This window comes from Akebia trifoliata, chromosome 2, assembly GCF_017979445.1.
Source record: "Akebia trifoliata isolate Shusen 1 chromosome 2, ASM1797944v1, whole genome shotgun sequence".
In the NCBI taxonomy this organism is placed as follows: Eukaryota; Viridiplantae; Streptophyta; class Magnoliopsida; order Ranunculales; family Lardizabalaceae; genus Akebia; species Akebia trifoliata.
Genome location: NC_141376.1, coordinates 15,856,491 through 15,873,126, shown reverse-complemented (window position 1 = coordinate 15,873,126; position 16,636 = coordinate 15,856,491). Strand labels below are relative to the sequence as shown.

The 16,636-nt window shown below is 33.2% G+C and overlaps 1 protein-coding gene across 4 annotated transcripts; it reads left to right on the top strand.

The window, feature by feature from the left end:
* Window positions 1-1,594: 1,594 nt before the first annotated feature.
* Window positions 1,595-14,852, top strand: LOC147409781 (thylakoid lumenal protein (Mog1/PsbP/DUF1795-like photosystem II reaction center PsbP family protein)). Of its 4 annotated transcripts, XM_086431837.1 has the most exons (6): window positions 1,595-2,151; window positions 3,015-3,118; window positions 3,722-3,833; window positions 5,264-5,491; window positions 6,781-6,846; window positions 10,757-10,962. In XM_086431837.1, the coding sequence occupies exons 1-5, from the start codon at window positions 1,797-1,799 to the stop codon at window positions 6,843-6,845; spliced, it is 864 nt and encodes a 287-aa protein (XP_086287963.1). In that variant the 5' UTR covers window positions 1,595-1,796; the 3' UTR covers window position 6,846; window positions 10,757-10,962. The 4 variants fall into 4 exon arrangements, with proteins under 4 accessions (XP_086287963.1, XP_086287965.1, XP_086287964.1 ...); XM_086431839.1 differs by lacking the exon at window positions 10,757-10,962 and having other exon boundaries at window positions 2,008-2,151; window positions 3,011-3,118; window positions 6,781-7,039; XM_086431838.1 differs by lacking the exons at window positions 1,595-2,151; window positions 3,015-3,118; window positions 3,722-3,833; window positions 10,757-10,962 and adding an exon at window positions 13,701-14,852 and having other exon boundaries at window positions 5,426-5,491.
* The last annotated feature ends 1,784 nt before the right edge of the window (window positions 14,853-16,636 follow it).

Genomic DNA, 16,636 nt, shown 5'->3' with positions numbered 1-16,636 from the left:
ACACGATGAACCCACATTTGCTTTGAATACTAACATCTTGCTTGTCTAGCGAAATAAAATGTTAATTGCAGGATTTATAGAAGTATTTGCAAGAGACTCCAAATAGTTAGATGATTGTGTTCTTATAGTGAGCATTTGAGGATAATACATGAGTACGTTCTCATAGTGATCCCATTCAATGTGTGTTGGAATGCACACCAGTATCACTCTTATCTGATGTACAATGACTACGTAAGCGAGTTGCTCCGACCCATTCTTTATGATCACGAGTGCCATGTCCAGAGAATCAATTATTTACCTTTGATGCAATTTGCTCTCATGAGATGATACAAATTCATATATTCCCCTGCTGTGTCCTTTACCTTAATTGAGATTTTCAATGACTATTGTGATACATTCCAGTAATTTATAATGACAAACAACACATCCTTCATTTGGAGCTTTCTTTAAAAAAGTAAATTATTTTTCATTTTTTTCTAGATGTTAAGAATATATATATATATATGAGAAGATTAAAGTGATACAACAACATTTTCAACACTTGTTTTAGTAAAAAGAAACAGTAGTTACACCTCTTTCTTCAGTGTAAAGTTGTGAATTTGATGCTAAACTCTGTTTAACAACAATAATTTCACACTTTATGAAATAAAAAATTTCTCAATCGAAACCAAAACCTTTTGAAATTTAAAATTTTCATTTTTACTGGTTCACCAACTATTCCTATTAGAGTTTCGGTGGTTTAGGGGCATCACCCTTCTCCTCCCATCTCCTGGCACGTGGGTCTGTACATCACCTCGGATCCCCCAAATTGAGTATTTGATGAACATTACCCATTTCGATCTTAAATCAAGATGTCTAACCAAACATTACATCTATTTTTGGGTGTGTAGGTGTTAGTTGAAAAAAACTCTATTAGTTGGATTAAGTAGCTGCCATTCATGAAGCAATTATTTACCATTGTAAATCAGTTAAATGATGTTTGGTATGGAAAGTAACTTTCAGGCATAGTTTCCAAACTCGTCCGAAACCAATACGTATCTCGCTTGAGTTGTCTCGGTATCAGGCATGGACAAGATGGATGGACAAGTCCATTTTTCGGATTAGATTTAAAATCTCACGTTCATTTTTTTTATTTTTGAATCTCAAATGTATCGAAAAACTCATCTGAGACGACTCGATATCTAAGATAGACGAGATGAGACACGAAACCGAGTTTTAAAATCATGCTTTCAGCAGGACCAACTTATGAGTTTACATTACAATTTTAAAAAAAATCTTTGATTAAAAAAATTGATCTAAGTAACTTGAATTTTGAGAAAAATCTGACCAAATATAATCTTCGGTTGAAAGAAGTTCTTGAAGTATGTTTTAGGTGGGCCCAATTTATGCATTTGTGTCCAATGTATGGTGGAGAGTGGTCCAATATTTTTTCTCAGGAAACTTCTAGTGTTTGAAAAACGACTGAGATGGTCTAAACTGATCTCTAGAAATTTGATAGTGATTGTCTGGCTGAGATTGGATGAAAATTACAAGATTCTTTGAGATTAGTAGATTGTCTTCAGAAAAAAACATTTCTGGGACTCCCCACATCCACTAGAAATGAAGACATGATGAGCCTAGTTTTTCAAATAAAAAAGGAAAAAAAATACCAAACCAACCATCTTGGGTACTAAAAACTGTTCTTAAATCTAGAACAAATCAGAATCCGAATTTTCTTATCTCAATTTCTCTCCTTAAACTCACTAAAACATCACAAATCATTCCCACTTCTCAACAAACACAAAGAATTGGAGAAAATGGTCACAACCCTCTTCTCAAGCTGTTGTTGGCCTTCTTCCTTCACATATAACCACAAATCTTGTCTTTTTCTACAATCTCAGCAGATAAATAAATACCAGTACAATATCTGTTTTCAATCTTCAGCAGAGGAGTGTTCAAGAACAAAAGCTACCGCAGAATCAAAAGAAAATAGCTTTGATGATGAAAATAGTGAGAACTTTGATGGGTTTTTGAAGAGAAGATCAGTTATGGTTTCTGGGTTTTCTTTGGTTTCTACAGCAGTATTGGGTTTTCCAAGAGATGGGTTGGCAGTAGTGAAACAAGGGCTTTTAGCTGGGAGGATTCCTGGTTTATCTGAGCCAGATGAGCAAGGTTGGTTTTCAATTTCTTACATTAAAAATAGTGGATTTATAGTATTTTAATTCCTTATATATGCTTTATAATAATTTACATTGATTTACTTTTATGTTTGTTGAATCTAAATTTCAAAGCTTGAAAAACCAAATAAAATAATTGATTTCCATATTGTAAAATAATTAGAGGCTAATTTAAAGCTCTGTATGATTGTAGGGAATTATGGTTTTAAAACTCGGTTTCGCGTCTAGTCTCGGATGAGTTTTCCGATATGTTTGAGATGTCTAGTTCAAAAAATCAAAAAATTGAAAGTGAGGTATTAAATCTCGGTCAAAAAGTGACTTGTGTGTTTGTATCGTTCAGCCCTGATACTGAGTTAACTCAGACGATACGTCTAGGTCTTGGACGAGTTTTGAAACCTTGAAACCATTTTCAAGGGCATACGATTTGGATTCCTCGGGAAAACTTGGGAAAAATGAATTTCACCGTGTGATTGCACTTGACGAATGTGAAATAGAGCATTGGTTTTTAGTTTTGGGGTAGGAGTAATCTTAATAATTTTCTTGGGGGGTTGGGGTGCAAAAACATTTTGCCTCTCTGCTTTGAGAAATAAGATGATTTTCGAGGGAAAATTCACAATTATACACCATAAAATTGCTCTTTCAAGGGAAGACCATTTTGTAAGCAATAGTCCCACATCACCTGGGTATCATATATAAACGATGGGCAATCCTCACCTTACAAGCCGGTTTTGTGAGGATGAGTTAGGCCTATGGACTTCTGCACATTTTACATGCACAATCATACAAACCCTATTCTTGTTCTATGTTTTGAATGAAGGAATATCTACCCTTAACAAAGAAGAAATTGTGCTCAGACAGGTTGGAGGACTTATCGCAGACCGGATGAGAAATCTGGAGGTCATGGTGTCGGATGGAGCCCAATTATTCCATACATTTTTTCAGTTCCCCAAGATTGGGGAGAGGTAATAACAAATTTTCCACTTCTGCTTTACTCTTAAAATGAATATCTTTTCTTATCTCAAAATAACGTGATAGATGATAGTAAGGTATTTGATAGTGTAGAAAAATAATCAACGATAATAAAATTCAAATCAAAGATAAATTAAGAAAGTACAACTCAATATTTACGTGGTGTGGTTCGAAAAGATTGCATACATCCAAGGGTGATTATGAGATCCTTTAGTTATTTCCATGAAAATCAGGATTACAATCTCACTTCCTCTTGAGTAAAACTGAAATATCCCTAATAGAAATCCTAAATCGAGCTGTCTATAAATTCATAATCTGTACAAGAGTGATGAAAAAGTATCAAAGTCATTGATCATCTGATCGTAATATAATCTTTGTTATTATCTTCATGAGATGATAATCTAGTGTATTGATATACACCTTATTACAATACATCCTATATTTTGGTTAAAAATTTTAAATAAGAAACTAAAATTAAGTCCCAATGATCATCTAATTCAGTTGACCTTTGACTTGTATATCTCATTGGCAGAGTCCTCTTCTTATAAACCTCTCCTTCAATTTCTCTAAGATCTCTATATTACTTTGCATTGTAGGTTCCAGTTTCAATAGCAGATCTTGGAGGTACAGAGATTGATTTGAGATTTGCAAGCTCTAGTGAAGGGAAATTGTTTGTCATTGTTGCTCCTGTTCTCAGATTTGCCGATAGTAAGTTTCGACATTTATTTTTATTCTTTTGTTGAAATTGGAATGATTTTTTGTTTGGTTACTTGCATGGTTTAAGAACATGACAAGTTTAACATGAAATTAGAACAAGTGAAATTGACTTCTGTTTAAGATATTTTTTAATGGTTTGTTTGGAGTGACCCCTTTGGGTTTTATAAAACTTAAGAGATACCCCTTCTAGTTTTTAAACTGAAGACATACCCCTTAACCGTGGGCTACCACAAGACTAACAAAAATGATGGAAATACCTTAGTCTTCAGTCTCTTGTCAAAAACCCTAGTATTTTTCCTGGAAACTCGTTTGTCTTCAATCTTTAGGGAAAATAAATGAGTTTCTCTCCATTTCTCTTTGTTTAGATTGTTAAGTGGGGGAGAGAAGAGCAAAGAATTGGAGAAAAGTTAAGAGAAGAAAGGTGAGTTTTCTTTCTCTCCAAAAGTGGAGAGAAACACTTTTTAGATATTTTATAATTCCAACTCTGCCCCTAGATCTCTTTTAAGACATTTTAAAATTCCAAATTTGTCCCAATTTCTCTCTTGTCAATCCAAACATGGTGGAGAGAAACCGAGTTTCTCTTCTCTTCTCTTCTCTTGATGGGTTTCTCTTCTCTCCACTTCTCTCAACCCAAATCAAGTGTTAATCTACTTAACTTCCTAGTCAACATTTACGTAACAGAAGCACTAGGAAGCGATTCTATGTCGGAAGCAGGAGCATCCTCAAAAACCTTAAACTAGAAGTTTTTTACTACTTGATTTTTCTTCCACGAAACCTATCATCTCCGACCTCCCTAATGACTCTATTCTGTTCTCGAGGTTCAAAGGTTGAGGAGATAAAAATGTCAAGAGTAAAAATTTTTACGCTAAAGACAATGGTTTTGGCAAAGAGCTTGAAGACTAGGGCATATCAATCATTTTGTTAGTCTCTCATTGGTCACCAAAGTCAAAAGGTATGGCATCAATTTGAAAACCCAGGGGCATCGTTAATTAGGGCTATCACTGGATTGGGCCTGGATCATCAGGGTCGATCTGGGTCAATCCGATAATTATCAGATCGAGCAGAAATTGGTCCAATAAGAATCGTATCAGACCCTTCTTGTATACAAAATATAAATAAACTTCATATATTTGAACAAAATATATAATATAGCTTACATAATTTCTCGGATTAGAGCCATATTGGATTGAGACATGGCTGATCCAGACTTGTTATATCCAACGGATTGTCACATTGGATCCTTGTCGAAACCTAGTTCCTCGATTCATATCCAGAGTTATCCAATCTGAAAGAATTAGGTTTTGGGTCTAATCCGATCCATTGACAACCTAACTTCCACAAAGTCCTAGAAGCGGTACCTCAAAATTATGTTTTTTTTTTCCAATCTAGAGATGATTTATTTGGGATTGTGTGGTGTATAGATCTTGGGGACGATGCTACAATTGAGAAGATCGGAAAACCAGATAAAGTGATAAATGCATTTGGACCAGAAGCAATTGGAGAAAATGTAGAAGGAAAAGTTTTAAGCATGGAAGTGGCTGAGCATGCTGGAAGGACTTATTACAAGTACGAGTTGGAGCCACCCCATGCCCTCATCACTGCAACTGCAGCTGGGAACCGACTCTACTTGTTCAATATTACTGGAAATGGTACGTTACTAATATTATTAATATCCTTTCTCCCTATGTTTTAAAACTCATCGAGTGGACTTGAAATTCTTACGAGTTAAACTCTTGGCATGGTTGGATTTCAAGTTAACTTGGGCTTCAAAACTCATTTGAACCAACTTGCTAAGTTAATTGGAAGAGGTACTGGGTTGAAAGAGTTATGCTATTATATCTTTTTAGTAAGGAAATTTTTTCAAATAAATATCGATATTATCGTAAATATCAAAAGTGTTGATAAGTCTAGCACATAGTTTTGATAAACCATTCTCCAATTATTAACAGAACTTTCACATATGTGATAATTCTGTCAATAATTATAACACATTTAGAATTTACGACAATATCAGTAATTACTTGGAAATTTCTCTTTTAGAAAATGAAAAATAAATATATAGGCCAGTCTTTAAATAGATCAGTAACTTGTAAATGGCAGGAATTAAGCCCAGGTCTACAGTATCATCACCCATAGAATTTACCAAGTTAGTTGGCACCTTCAAGGTTCATATACAGTTTGTAGAGCTCCACATTAGGACCATGTCATAGTTGGCTCAAACGATACTGCAATCCGTTAGGGTTCATGGTTTAGATTAGGTATAAAACTTAAATTTAAAAAATAGAAGTCAAAAGGTTTCGAAAATGGATGGCTGTGTTGATCAAACAGTGAAAAAAGATCTAGTTTTAAAAATATAATATTATAACTCTTAAAAATTTGTGCTCTACATCTACGTGGCACTAATCATATTTTTTAGTGCCATGTGGATTTGTCATCCATATAGGCATGTGGTCTTTCGGTCCATGCAACCCAATCTCTCTTAATTTTAGAGATTTAATAAATTAAATAGATGTTTATCTAAGTTGAATCGAGTTTTCAAAGTTATGCTATTGGTGATGGTGCAATTGGATTTGACCAAGTTTTGTAACAAAAGAAGGATTGATTCAAATAATAGTAGGATTTTCTAATGAACCATCATTTTATTATAAAATAGATGGTTCAATGGTAGAATAAAGTGAACATTTTTTATTTTTATTTTTATTTTTGATATATACAAAATTTCAAAATTCTGTCTTTTTCGAGAGAAGATCTCTGGAAAGACTATGTAATTTCATGTATGGAAAATATCCTGAAAAAGTATTTTATTCATTAAAAACTCTGAAAAAAAATGTAAAAGGGATAATTAAAAAAAAAATAGAAGTCTTCTTTCGAAAATAAAATAGTATTGTGTTCAAGAAACTCTATTAATATATTTTAATTTTCTAATATATCTTTGCAGGTCTTCAATGGAAACGGCATTATAAGGATCTGAAACGGATTGCAGACTCTTTCCGGGTTGTCTAAGGTAATTTTTTCCATGTGACAGCCATACATATGGGTTGTGTAGCAAGATTTGAATATTACGACTGTGAGGGGACATAGCTTTGCAAAATTGTCTTTGGATCAGTTGTGTTAGAAAGCCTTATACACATATTGAAGGAACTTTTTATTACATTGGTTTATTATTTTCAACTAAAATATATTTTAGTTTGGAAGCATGTGATTATGTAAAAGAAGAGATGACAATTTTGCATAAAACAAAACTTGGGAGTTGATTCAACTAATAAGGGGAGAAAGGCTATTATTTATAAGTTGAAAAAGGATGTTAATGAGAATTTTAAATGGGAAATCTAATGTCTTAAAATTTTATTACGTATTGTGAGAAATTTAAATTAATGATTATGCTTGGTCACTTTTATATATATATATATATATATATATATATATATATATATATATATATAGGGTCCCGTTCAGCACCAAACATTTTGGCCAACCATTTTTGTCCTACATGGGTTAGAAGTTTTGGAATGGGCTGATTTTTGGTGAGGACGATCTCTTCGGTGAGGAGATCATCCTCACCAGAAATCATCCCATTCCAAAACTTCTAGCCCCATGTTTACAAGTTGAAAAATCGTGAATCATCCATTTTTTGTAAATCATTTGGGATGGGGTTAGAAGTTTTGGAATGGGTTGATTTTTGGTGATGATGATCTCCTTACCGTAGAGATCATTCTCACCAAAAATCAGCCAATTCCAAAACTTCTAACCCATGTTTCGAAAAATGTTTGGGCAAAATGTTTGGTGCTGAACATTTCCCATATACATATATAGGGGACTGTTTGGAGGCCCTAAGGAGAGCCAAACATTTTTCAAAACTTGGGTTAGAAGTTTTGGAGTGGGCTGATTTTTTTTTGTGAGGATAATCTCTATGAAGAAGAGATCATTTTCATGAAAAATCATCTCATTCCGAAACTTCTAACCCTAGTTTACAAGTTAAAGAATCGTGGACCGTCCAATTTTTGTATACCACTGTGAGGATGATCACTACATCATAGAGATCATCCTCATAAAAAATCAGTCAATTTCGAAACTTGCAACTCATACATTGAATAAATGTTTGACACAATGTTTAGCTCTCTTTAGGGCCTCTGAACGCCACCCCATATATATATATATATATATGGGTCGGGTTCCTGCAACACACATTGCGACACACATATAGACAACGTGTTTGTCTTATATGGGAAAAAATGTTTGGAATGGGCTGATTTTTTGTGAGGATGATCTCTGTGATGAGGGGATCATCCTGGCAAAAAATCATCCCATTCCAAAACTTGTAATCCCATCAAAATTGATTTACAAAAATTGGACGGTCTATAATTTTTCAACAAAAATTGGACGGTCTAGAAGTTTCATAATTAGCTGATTTTTGGCAAGGATGATCTCCTCACCACATAGATCATCCTCACAAAAAATCAGCCCATTCCAAACATTTTTGCCCATATAAGACAAAACACGTTGTCTATATGTGTGTTGAAATGGTTGCCGTTTGAACCTGACCCTATATATATATATATATATAGAATATGATTCTTGAAAATCCGAGAACATCACTAGGTTCATATAAAAAAAACTATCCAAAATTGACTATAAGTTTGTGAAAATTGGAACCCGAAACATAGATTTTTTTAAATAATTTTTTTTAAAAAAATGATCCTTGAGGCATTATAAATAATAGAGGTAGAGAAAATTTAGAGAATTTTTAATCTCCTCTCTAGACTAAAATCTTAACCTTAGTTTCCCTAGAATTAGAAACTTTGATTTGAAGATCATGGAGTGGGATTCAAGGCTCAACGAAAAAGAAGAAAGCTTTCGTCTCGTCAACGGCTTCAGATTGATCTAAGAAAAAATGTGTTTTGGTCAAAGACGAATTTTTGAGGTCAGACAAAAGCGATTGTTAGGAGTCGATCCTTCATAGAAGATGCAATCATGTAGGATCTCTTTTCTTCAACCTTCTTGTTATACAATTTTTTGTAGAAATTCACTTTTGATCTATGATCTCAATTATGATTTAAATTTCTTTCAAAGAAAATACATGGTTAAGACTCGTAGATCTGGTTTTTAAATAATAAAACAAATTAGTTTCCATAGTTCTTATGATTATATTGTTTGAAAAACTTTAGAAAAGATTTGGATGAATTTGAAATAAAATCGAAGAAGTTTTAGAAGAAAAATATCGAAATTAGTTTGTCTCTGTCGGAGGCACTAACACCCATCGTTGGTGGCACCCGACGCTCCCCCCAATCTTTCCATTGAAAAATATTTTTTATTGGTGACACCAACAACCATTGAAAGAATCAGTTTTTTAGCATTGTTTTTCCCCAACAACACATATTTTCAATACATTATTTTCGTTAAAAACATTAATAGTAAATGAACCCCCATTTGAAAGCAATAAAAGTAGTTTAAAAATCCTAATCTCAAATAATTAAAATTTAATTTTTTTGGTTCAAGAATAAAATTCGAATTTCAATATTTTCGTCAGATTTTCAATTCCCATTCTTTTTTACTTTTTCTTCAAATTAAATTTAAAAAATTATATAATGTCAAATATCATAATTAAAACTTTCATTTCTAAAAAATCGTTTTACGTTTGAAGAACTTTAAAAAATCACATTTTTGACACTTAATCAAATTTTCACAATTTTTTTTAACTTTAATTATTTTATATTTAATTGTGTCTTTTCGAGTCTTTCTAATTAACCAAGACTGTCATATAGAACTAGTTGATACTTAGGGATCATAGGTAATTAAAAAAAGAATGTATCATAATAATTTCTTAGAATGATAAATGTTTTATCATGGATTGATTAATAGATAAAGAGAACTTATGTTGTTGACTGACTGATGAGATAAACCCTCCAATCTTATGCAATAGCTATGCCACATTATGCAAGATTGATAAATAAATGGATGGATATCTTACATTCCCACGATCATGTGAGATATGATTGATGGATAGATGGGTTGATAAATGGATGTAATTAGAGGGCACTATCATATCGTTGTTTGTATTTTTTAAAGAAAGAAATTATATATATGTACACCAAATAGAATTATTATTTTTTATTAGAAAATAGTCGTAGAAAATCTAAAAAAAGTTATGCATTATTATATTTTTAGAAGTGATGGATCAATGTAGGATAGCATTTGATGTCCTATCCTATTTGGTAATATAGGATACCTTAGAAAGTTGTATAGCTCATGAGATCCGAAAATTTCTTCTTCTTTTTTTTTTTTTTTAAGAAACATCTATGTTCAAAGGTGGTATTTGTCTAGTGTATGATTAGTCAAGGTTCACATGTATTGCCTCTTCATATGTTTAGTTGCGAGGAGTATCTCTTGGACTAGTTAGCGATCAATAAAAGCGTATAGTCGTCAAACGATTGATCTTACCATTAGTTGAACTCAGTATTGGGTTCTTGATCAATGGACAGTTTAAACCGAATAAATGGTCACTCAACTGTGGTATGCAAGACTGACTGCAAAATCAAATAAGGACAATGGGATTCCATACCGAATGTTAAGTATTGGAATATCGATTCACCATAACTGAGGTAGTAATAACAGCGTGTTCTTTAACACTCTTATCGATTACATTACTATGTTCATATTATATATTGATAGAAAGATGTTTATATTTTGAAAGCATTTTAGAACTGACAACGATATATTTGATAGAACTAATAGATTAATATTTATCTGAATTGTTTTACTCTTTTCTTTAGTCATTATTTGAATACTATATTATATCAAAACCTACATGATTTAAATTTCAATATGTTTATAAATTGCATGTTGTGACTAGTTGTTGGAATGGTAGCTTTTCTGTTGAGTAACTCTCGTTACTTACCTTACCATCACATTTTCAGATCATATGATTTTAAAGAAGCCAGTCGTTAAGGAGGAGATTTACAAGGAGATATTAGAATTTGAATATGTTGATGAGCAATCGTCTCCCGTCAATTTAAGTAGTCTTAGAGTTTGTTTGTTTTTTTTTTATATTTCAGTTTGAGACACTTGTGTCAAGGCACTGTGTGTCGATTTATATTCAATATTGATATGTAGTTATATCTTTTGTTTCAGTTAGTGAGATTTTTATTTTGAAATTCGAGGATTTTGGATCATAGTTTGAATGTTAATAGCTTTCGCACTTTGTTTGTTTATTGGTATTTATATTTATTTCCATTGCGTTATAATTGTGAAATATGATATATCATTTATTATTATATGTTATCATGGGATGAGATAGTTATCATGCCTTTAGATTTAGCATATGAATCATTGGGATTCATGTTGAAAGTGGGGGCGTGACAAGAAATGTTCAATACCTTATTATTTGCCCTATGTTTTTCCCTATGTGTTTTGTCCTACATGAGTAAGAAGTTTTTGAGTGAGTTGATTTTTTGTGAGGATGATCTCTATGGTGAGGAGATCATCATCACCAAAAATCAGCTTATTTCAAAACTTCTAGCCTCATGTTTACAAGTTTAAGAATCGTGGACCATCCATTTCTTTTAAACCATTTTTTATGGGGTTAGAAGTTTCGAAATGGGTCATCCTCACCAAAAATCAGCTCATTCCAAAACTTTTAACCCATGTAAGACATAACACGTAGGGAAAATAGTAGGGTGCCAAACATGACCCCTTGAAAGATATAAGATCGAGTTGATAGTTAGAGGATATACTCATAAATCAGATATCAACTTTAAGGATATATATTTTTCAAGTGTTTGTATAGATACTATCATGTTGTGTTAACCACTAGGGCTTAGATAATAAGGGCGACTAGGTTTACTCTCCAAATCACACCTTTGAATCTCTATATGCCCATACACATAACTATATTTAAATGTTATCAAAGATTTCAAGAGTTCATGGCACATAACTAGGCTGTGAATGGGCTGATTGTTAGCTTTGACCGGCCAATCCAGCATGTGGTGGATTGGGTTTGGGTGTCGTCACTAGGCTCGTTTAGTCATCAGGCTTGGGAGCTAGCCTCAACTGGTAGTCCGGCCTGGCCCAATAATTTCTCTTGTAATTTAATTTAAAATATTATTATAACTAAATTTATAATATTTTTAAGAAATTTGTAGGGAGGTCTTGGACCTAAGTTAGTTTTGGGCTAGAATTTTAAGCCTTATTAGAGCCGGAGCATTATCAGCCCGGCCCATTGAAAGGTCTACTCACAACTTGCCGGCTTTTTTCTAAGACCAAGAACAAAAGTGAAAAAGTTCGTCAAAACTTGCATAATTTTATATACAAAACATACCAAGTTTTATGTCTTTCTGCCATTTGTTTTGCTCGCAAAAATTTGCTACCAAATGTTTTAATTTTCTACACCAAGGCAAAATCATAGTTTTAACTTTTATAATCTCGACTTGAATTTTTACCTAATTGAATCAACTCCATGACTCAAGACTCAAAAACAAATTCATCTATTTTCTTTCTGCTTTAACAAACATAGCCATATGAATTTTTAATCCAAATGGATGTGTTTCGAGTTGACTTGTTGAGTTGGTTAGAATGAGTTTCAAGGCCGAGTCAACTTGAAAATTTAATGAGGAGTTTTGAAACATTGGGCAAAACGTTGGCAAATATTGTAATCTTCGCATATATTTATTAAGTATAAATGAAGAACATAGTTTTTTCCAGACAACAGTGATGAACAATAAAGAAAACAGGCTTAGTTAGTAATGGTGAACTATAAAACTAAAATAATTCTCTATCAACCAATCAAGTCCTTAAGAAGAATAAAGAAAGAATGATGATCAATCTCAAGCTCTTATTCTTCCATGCTGTTGGAGTCGCCCTCCTCTTTCCATCTTTTAGCGGTACATATATATAATCACTTTCTTCCGCTTATTTTTATTCAATGAAATATTGTTTTTTTTTTTTTTTTTTTGATCTGATTTCTGGATAGAGTGGAATGAATGGAAGAACAAAATTCATTTAGCAAGATTTTAGGATAATGATTAATTATTAATTGATATCAATTTTCAAGTCATTCACTTTATATGAGGGCGTGATTCTAGATGAAAGTGCCAAGTTAGCTATTTTGGTAAACCTTGTGGAGAGTTGATCTCACGATCGATATATGCTCAAATCCCATTGAACCCATATTGGGATTGTTGACATCTACCCACCTTACTTTTCAAGCCAACAAAAAAAATTAGATATGAGAATGATCGAATCTAATCTAGTTGGGATAAGGCTCTGATTGATGATTTTGTTTAGGAAAATTGTAGTCTCCAACGACGTTTGGCACGTCAATTGCTCATCACATTCTTTCGATATCAAACTCTCAAATTCATCTTGTATTCCATGTCGCACATTTTCCATTGCTTTTGTTATCACGTCTTGAATTCAGCTTTGATATCACATTGGTTTGTTAATGCACATTTTCCAAATTTTCTGACTTAAGGGTAGGCTTCTTTGTTAAGGGGATGGGAATGTTAGAGAGATTTTTTGCTTATAGAAAAGTCAATTCGGAATTTCATAGAATCCAGAATGACCAATGGCAAGAAGCATAACTAGGATAGTTTTGTAAATTAGGGACACCCTCAATACACGTGGATTCTTGTGATTGGTCAATCTGGAATTCTGTGAAATCTCAGATTCACTTTTGTGTGAGCATTTTCTTTATTTGGAATTTTACAATACTTTCTTAATTATCGTTCTCTCTTTATTTTCCGAATTATCTTCCTCTCTTTCTTCATCAAAATTAAGCTTAATATCCAATAATTAATAATTAAATAATTAAATGTTCTTGTAACATTACCAGGACTATAAAAACTTTGCCTTTTCAATTTGCAGAGGGGAAGGTGATGATGGAGTACATTGGAGCCACAGGAGTCCCAGTAACCTTTGAACAAGTTCCAATCGAAGATTCCATCGACTTTCACTTTATTCTCAGCTTCGCCATTGACGCTGATTCCTCGGGTAACTCTCAAAATGGAATTTTCTCCCCCTATTGGATTCCCACCCTCACACCAGATTCTGTTGCTGCCATCAAAGAAACTCACCCCAATGTCAAGGCCCTTGCAAGTCTATCTGGTTGGAGCCTCCATGATAAGGTCCTTCGTTGGTACGACCCCGTCGACTCCAATAAATGGGTCTCCAATGCATTTTCTTCCCTCAAATCAATCGTAACTACTTACCATCTCGATGGCATTGACATAGATTACGAAAATTTTCCCAAGCACAATTCTACGTTTGCTTATTGTATTGGCGAACTAATTACAATGTTGAAGAACCAAAGTGTGATTACGGTGGCCACAATCGCACCATTCCATAGCACCACTCAGCCTTACATGGAGCTCTATAGTGCTTATAGCAATGTTATCGATTATGTAAACCACCAATTTTATACGGATAAGGTGAGGACCACTAAGGGATACTTGGAAGCATTTAAGTTAAGGGCTGGGCAATTTGATGCAAACAAGTTGTTGCCTAGTTATGAAGTTAATGGGAGGGGAATTCAAGGGGATGCTTTCTTTGAAGCTTTGAAGTTGTTGGAAGATAATGGGTTGACTGTTAATGGTGTTATGATCTTCTCTGCTGATGCTTCTACCTCTAATGGATATTATTATGAGAGGGAATCACAAGCATTTTTGCTTAACTCTACTAGTACTATTTGATGTTCTTGTTTGTGGGATTGAAATAATTAGAATTCAATAAATGGGTCGATTTAAAAGAAAAGGAAGAACAAAATTTGAACAAATTAATGGATTCAAATCGGGAGACAGTAAGGATTAGATCAAACAGGACATAGAGATATGTGATGGATTGTGTTCTATCTTGAATTCTTGATTGTATATTGTGATGGCTTTTGCTTGTGAAGAGCAATAAAACTAATAATTCCAAGGGGAGTAACTGCATATCTTATTTGTGTTTAATGCTGCATATTAAGAATCTGTTATATATGTATGTGGATTTATTGGAATAGTATAGTTTATAAATATTGATCGGTTGGAATCACTTTTGACTTTGCATAATTATTTCACTTTGATGCAAATAAAATTATTTCAAAGATTTTACTAAGTCTCGGTATGCTTGATTGGAAAAAAAAAAAAACATATTTTGGGGAAAACGAGTTTCCCATCTTTGTAGGAAAACTTCTCTTATACGGCTCCCTAGGAAAATAATTTTCTCATTGAGGTGGGGAAATATTAGTTTTATTCCCTCATGATCAGGCTCACCTCATAACTAAAACCAATTCTGAATTTGACATTTTCTTAGGTGCAATCAAATACCAACAAGCATTTTCTACAAAATTCATTTGCTGTAATCCATTTTCCTAAAAATTGATTTTAGGAAAAATTTCTTGCAACCACACAAACCTAAACTGTACCATCATACTTTTTGAATTGTGATATCTCTAGGGCTGTCAATGGACTGGATCAGGTCAGGTTTGGGCCAGGCCATAACCATCCCAATGGATTAGATCAGAGTTTGCTTGATATTACTTTGGTCTTTTGAAGGAATTTCTTTTAGGGAAAATTACTCAAAGGATCCTAGTGGAGGAATTTCTTTCTAATTAATCCCTAAGTTTTAGGGATTGTCTTAATAGTCCATTTAGTAAAATTTTTCTTTTTAAGAAATTTTTACCTACACGCCACTAAACTCTAAGGGCCCTCCAATTTTTTGGGCACCTCAAATACTTAATTATTATCCATAGTTCATCTCAAGAGCTAAAAGTCGATCCGAATATTTTATCTCTGTAGTTGAATGCACCAACCAGACCATCAAGATAAGAATGATTCCCATTCTACATCTTTTTCAAAATAACATTCACAATTGGCCATCACATTTCATGATATGTGGAAACGTCGAAAAAGGATGACTGCATTTGGAAACACCCTTATTATTTCATTCATCAAAGTCAATTTCCTATTACTTATAATAATTGAAGGAAATGCTTTAGAGCCAATGGTATACTTCAAACATTTCAAAGCCCACACATGATTTTCGTCGTTCTCCGCCATCATGAATACAAAAATCACACAAAATGTTATGCTAGTTGATGTAACCCCCACAATCTGTAATAAAGGCATTTTTGAACTTATTTATTTTATAAGCGTAATCCATAAACAACACATACAGGAAACATCTTCTTAGTTGAATGGACTTAGGATGTGCCCAAAATAGATCCCTCAAAATGATTTTATCCTCATTCCTCTTATTCCATTCCACATACCCATACTTATCCAAATTCTTCATCAATTGCTACAACTATGTCCTTCCATATAATTCAGTAATCTTGATTTTATGTCGAGCATTGTCTATTGTCTGCATAGTGGATGCATTAAAATTATCCATTTGCTGCAAGATATTTAGGACGTCCCTAGGTTTTACACCTCTCTTGTCCATATCCTTCAAAATATATAATTCGTCAATTGTGAACCTTCCAATATAAGAATATCCTTCAAAATTATTTGTCAATAGATGATTATGAATACCACATTGAACTTTAACCTTCCACTCATCGTCTTTTAGAAGCTTCATTCCTTTAAGTAAAAATGGACAATCGCATAGTTTCATCCCAGTGCGTCTACGAGTAGACTTCTCAAAAAATTTCTTCTTGTGATCTTTAAATTTCTCACCTCTTTTGCAACCAAAGTTGATTCTAAGGGTCTTTTCCGAGTTGTTTGATTTTTTTAATAACAACAATTGTCCCTCAAGATTTTTTCAATTCATCAACACCAATCAATAAGTTCATAATGAGAGTAAAAGATCTACAATCAAATAAC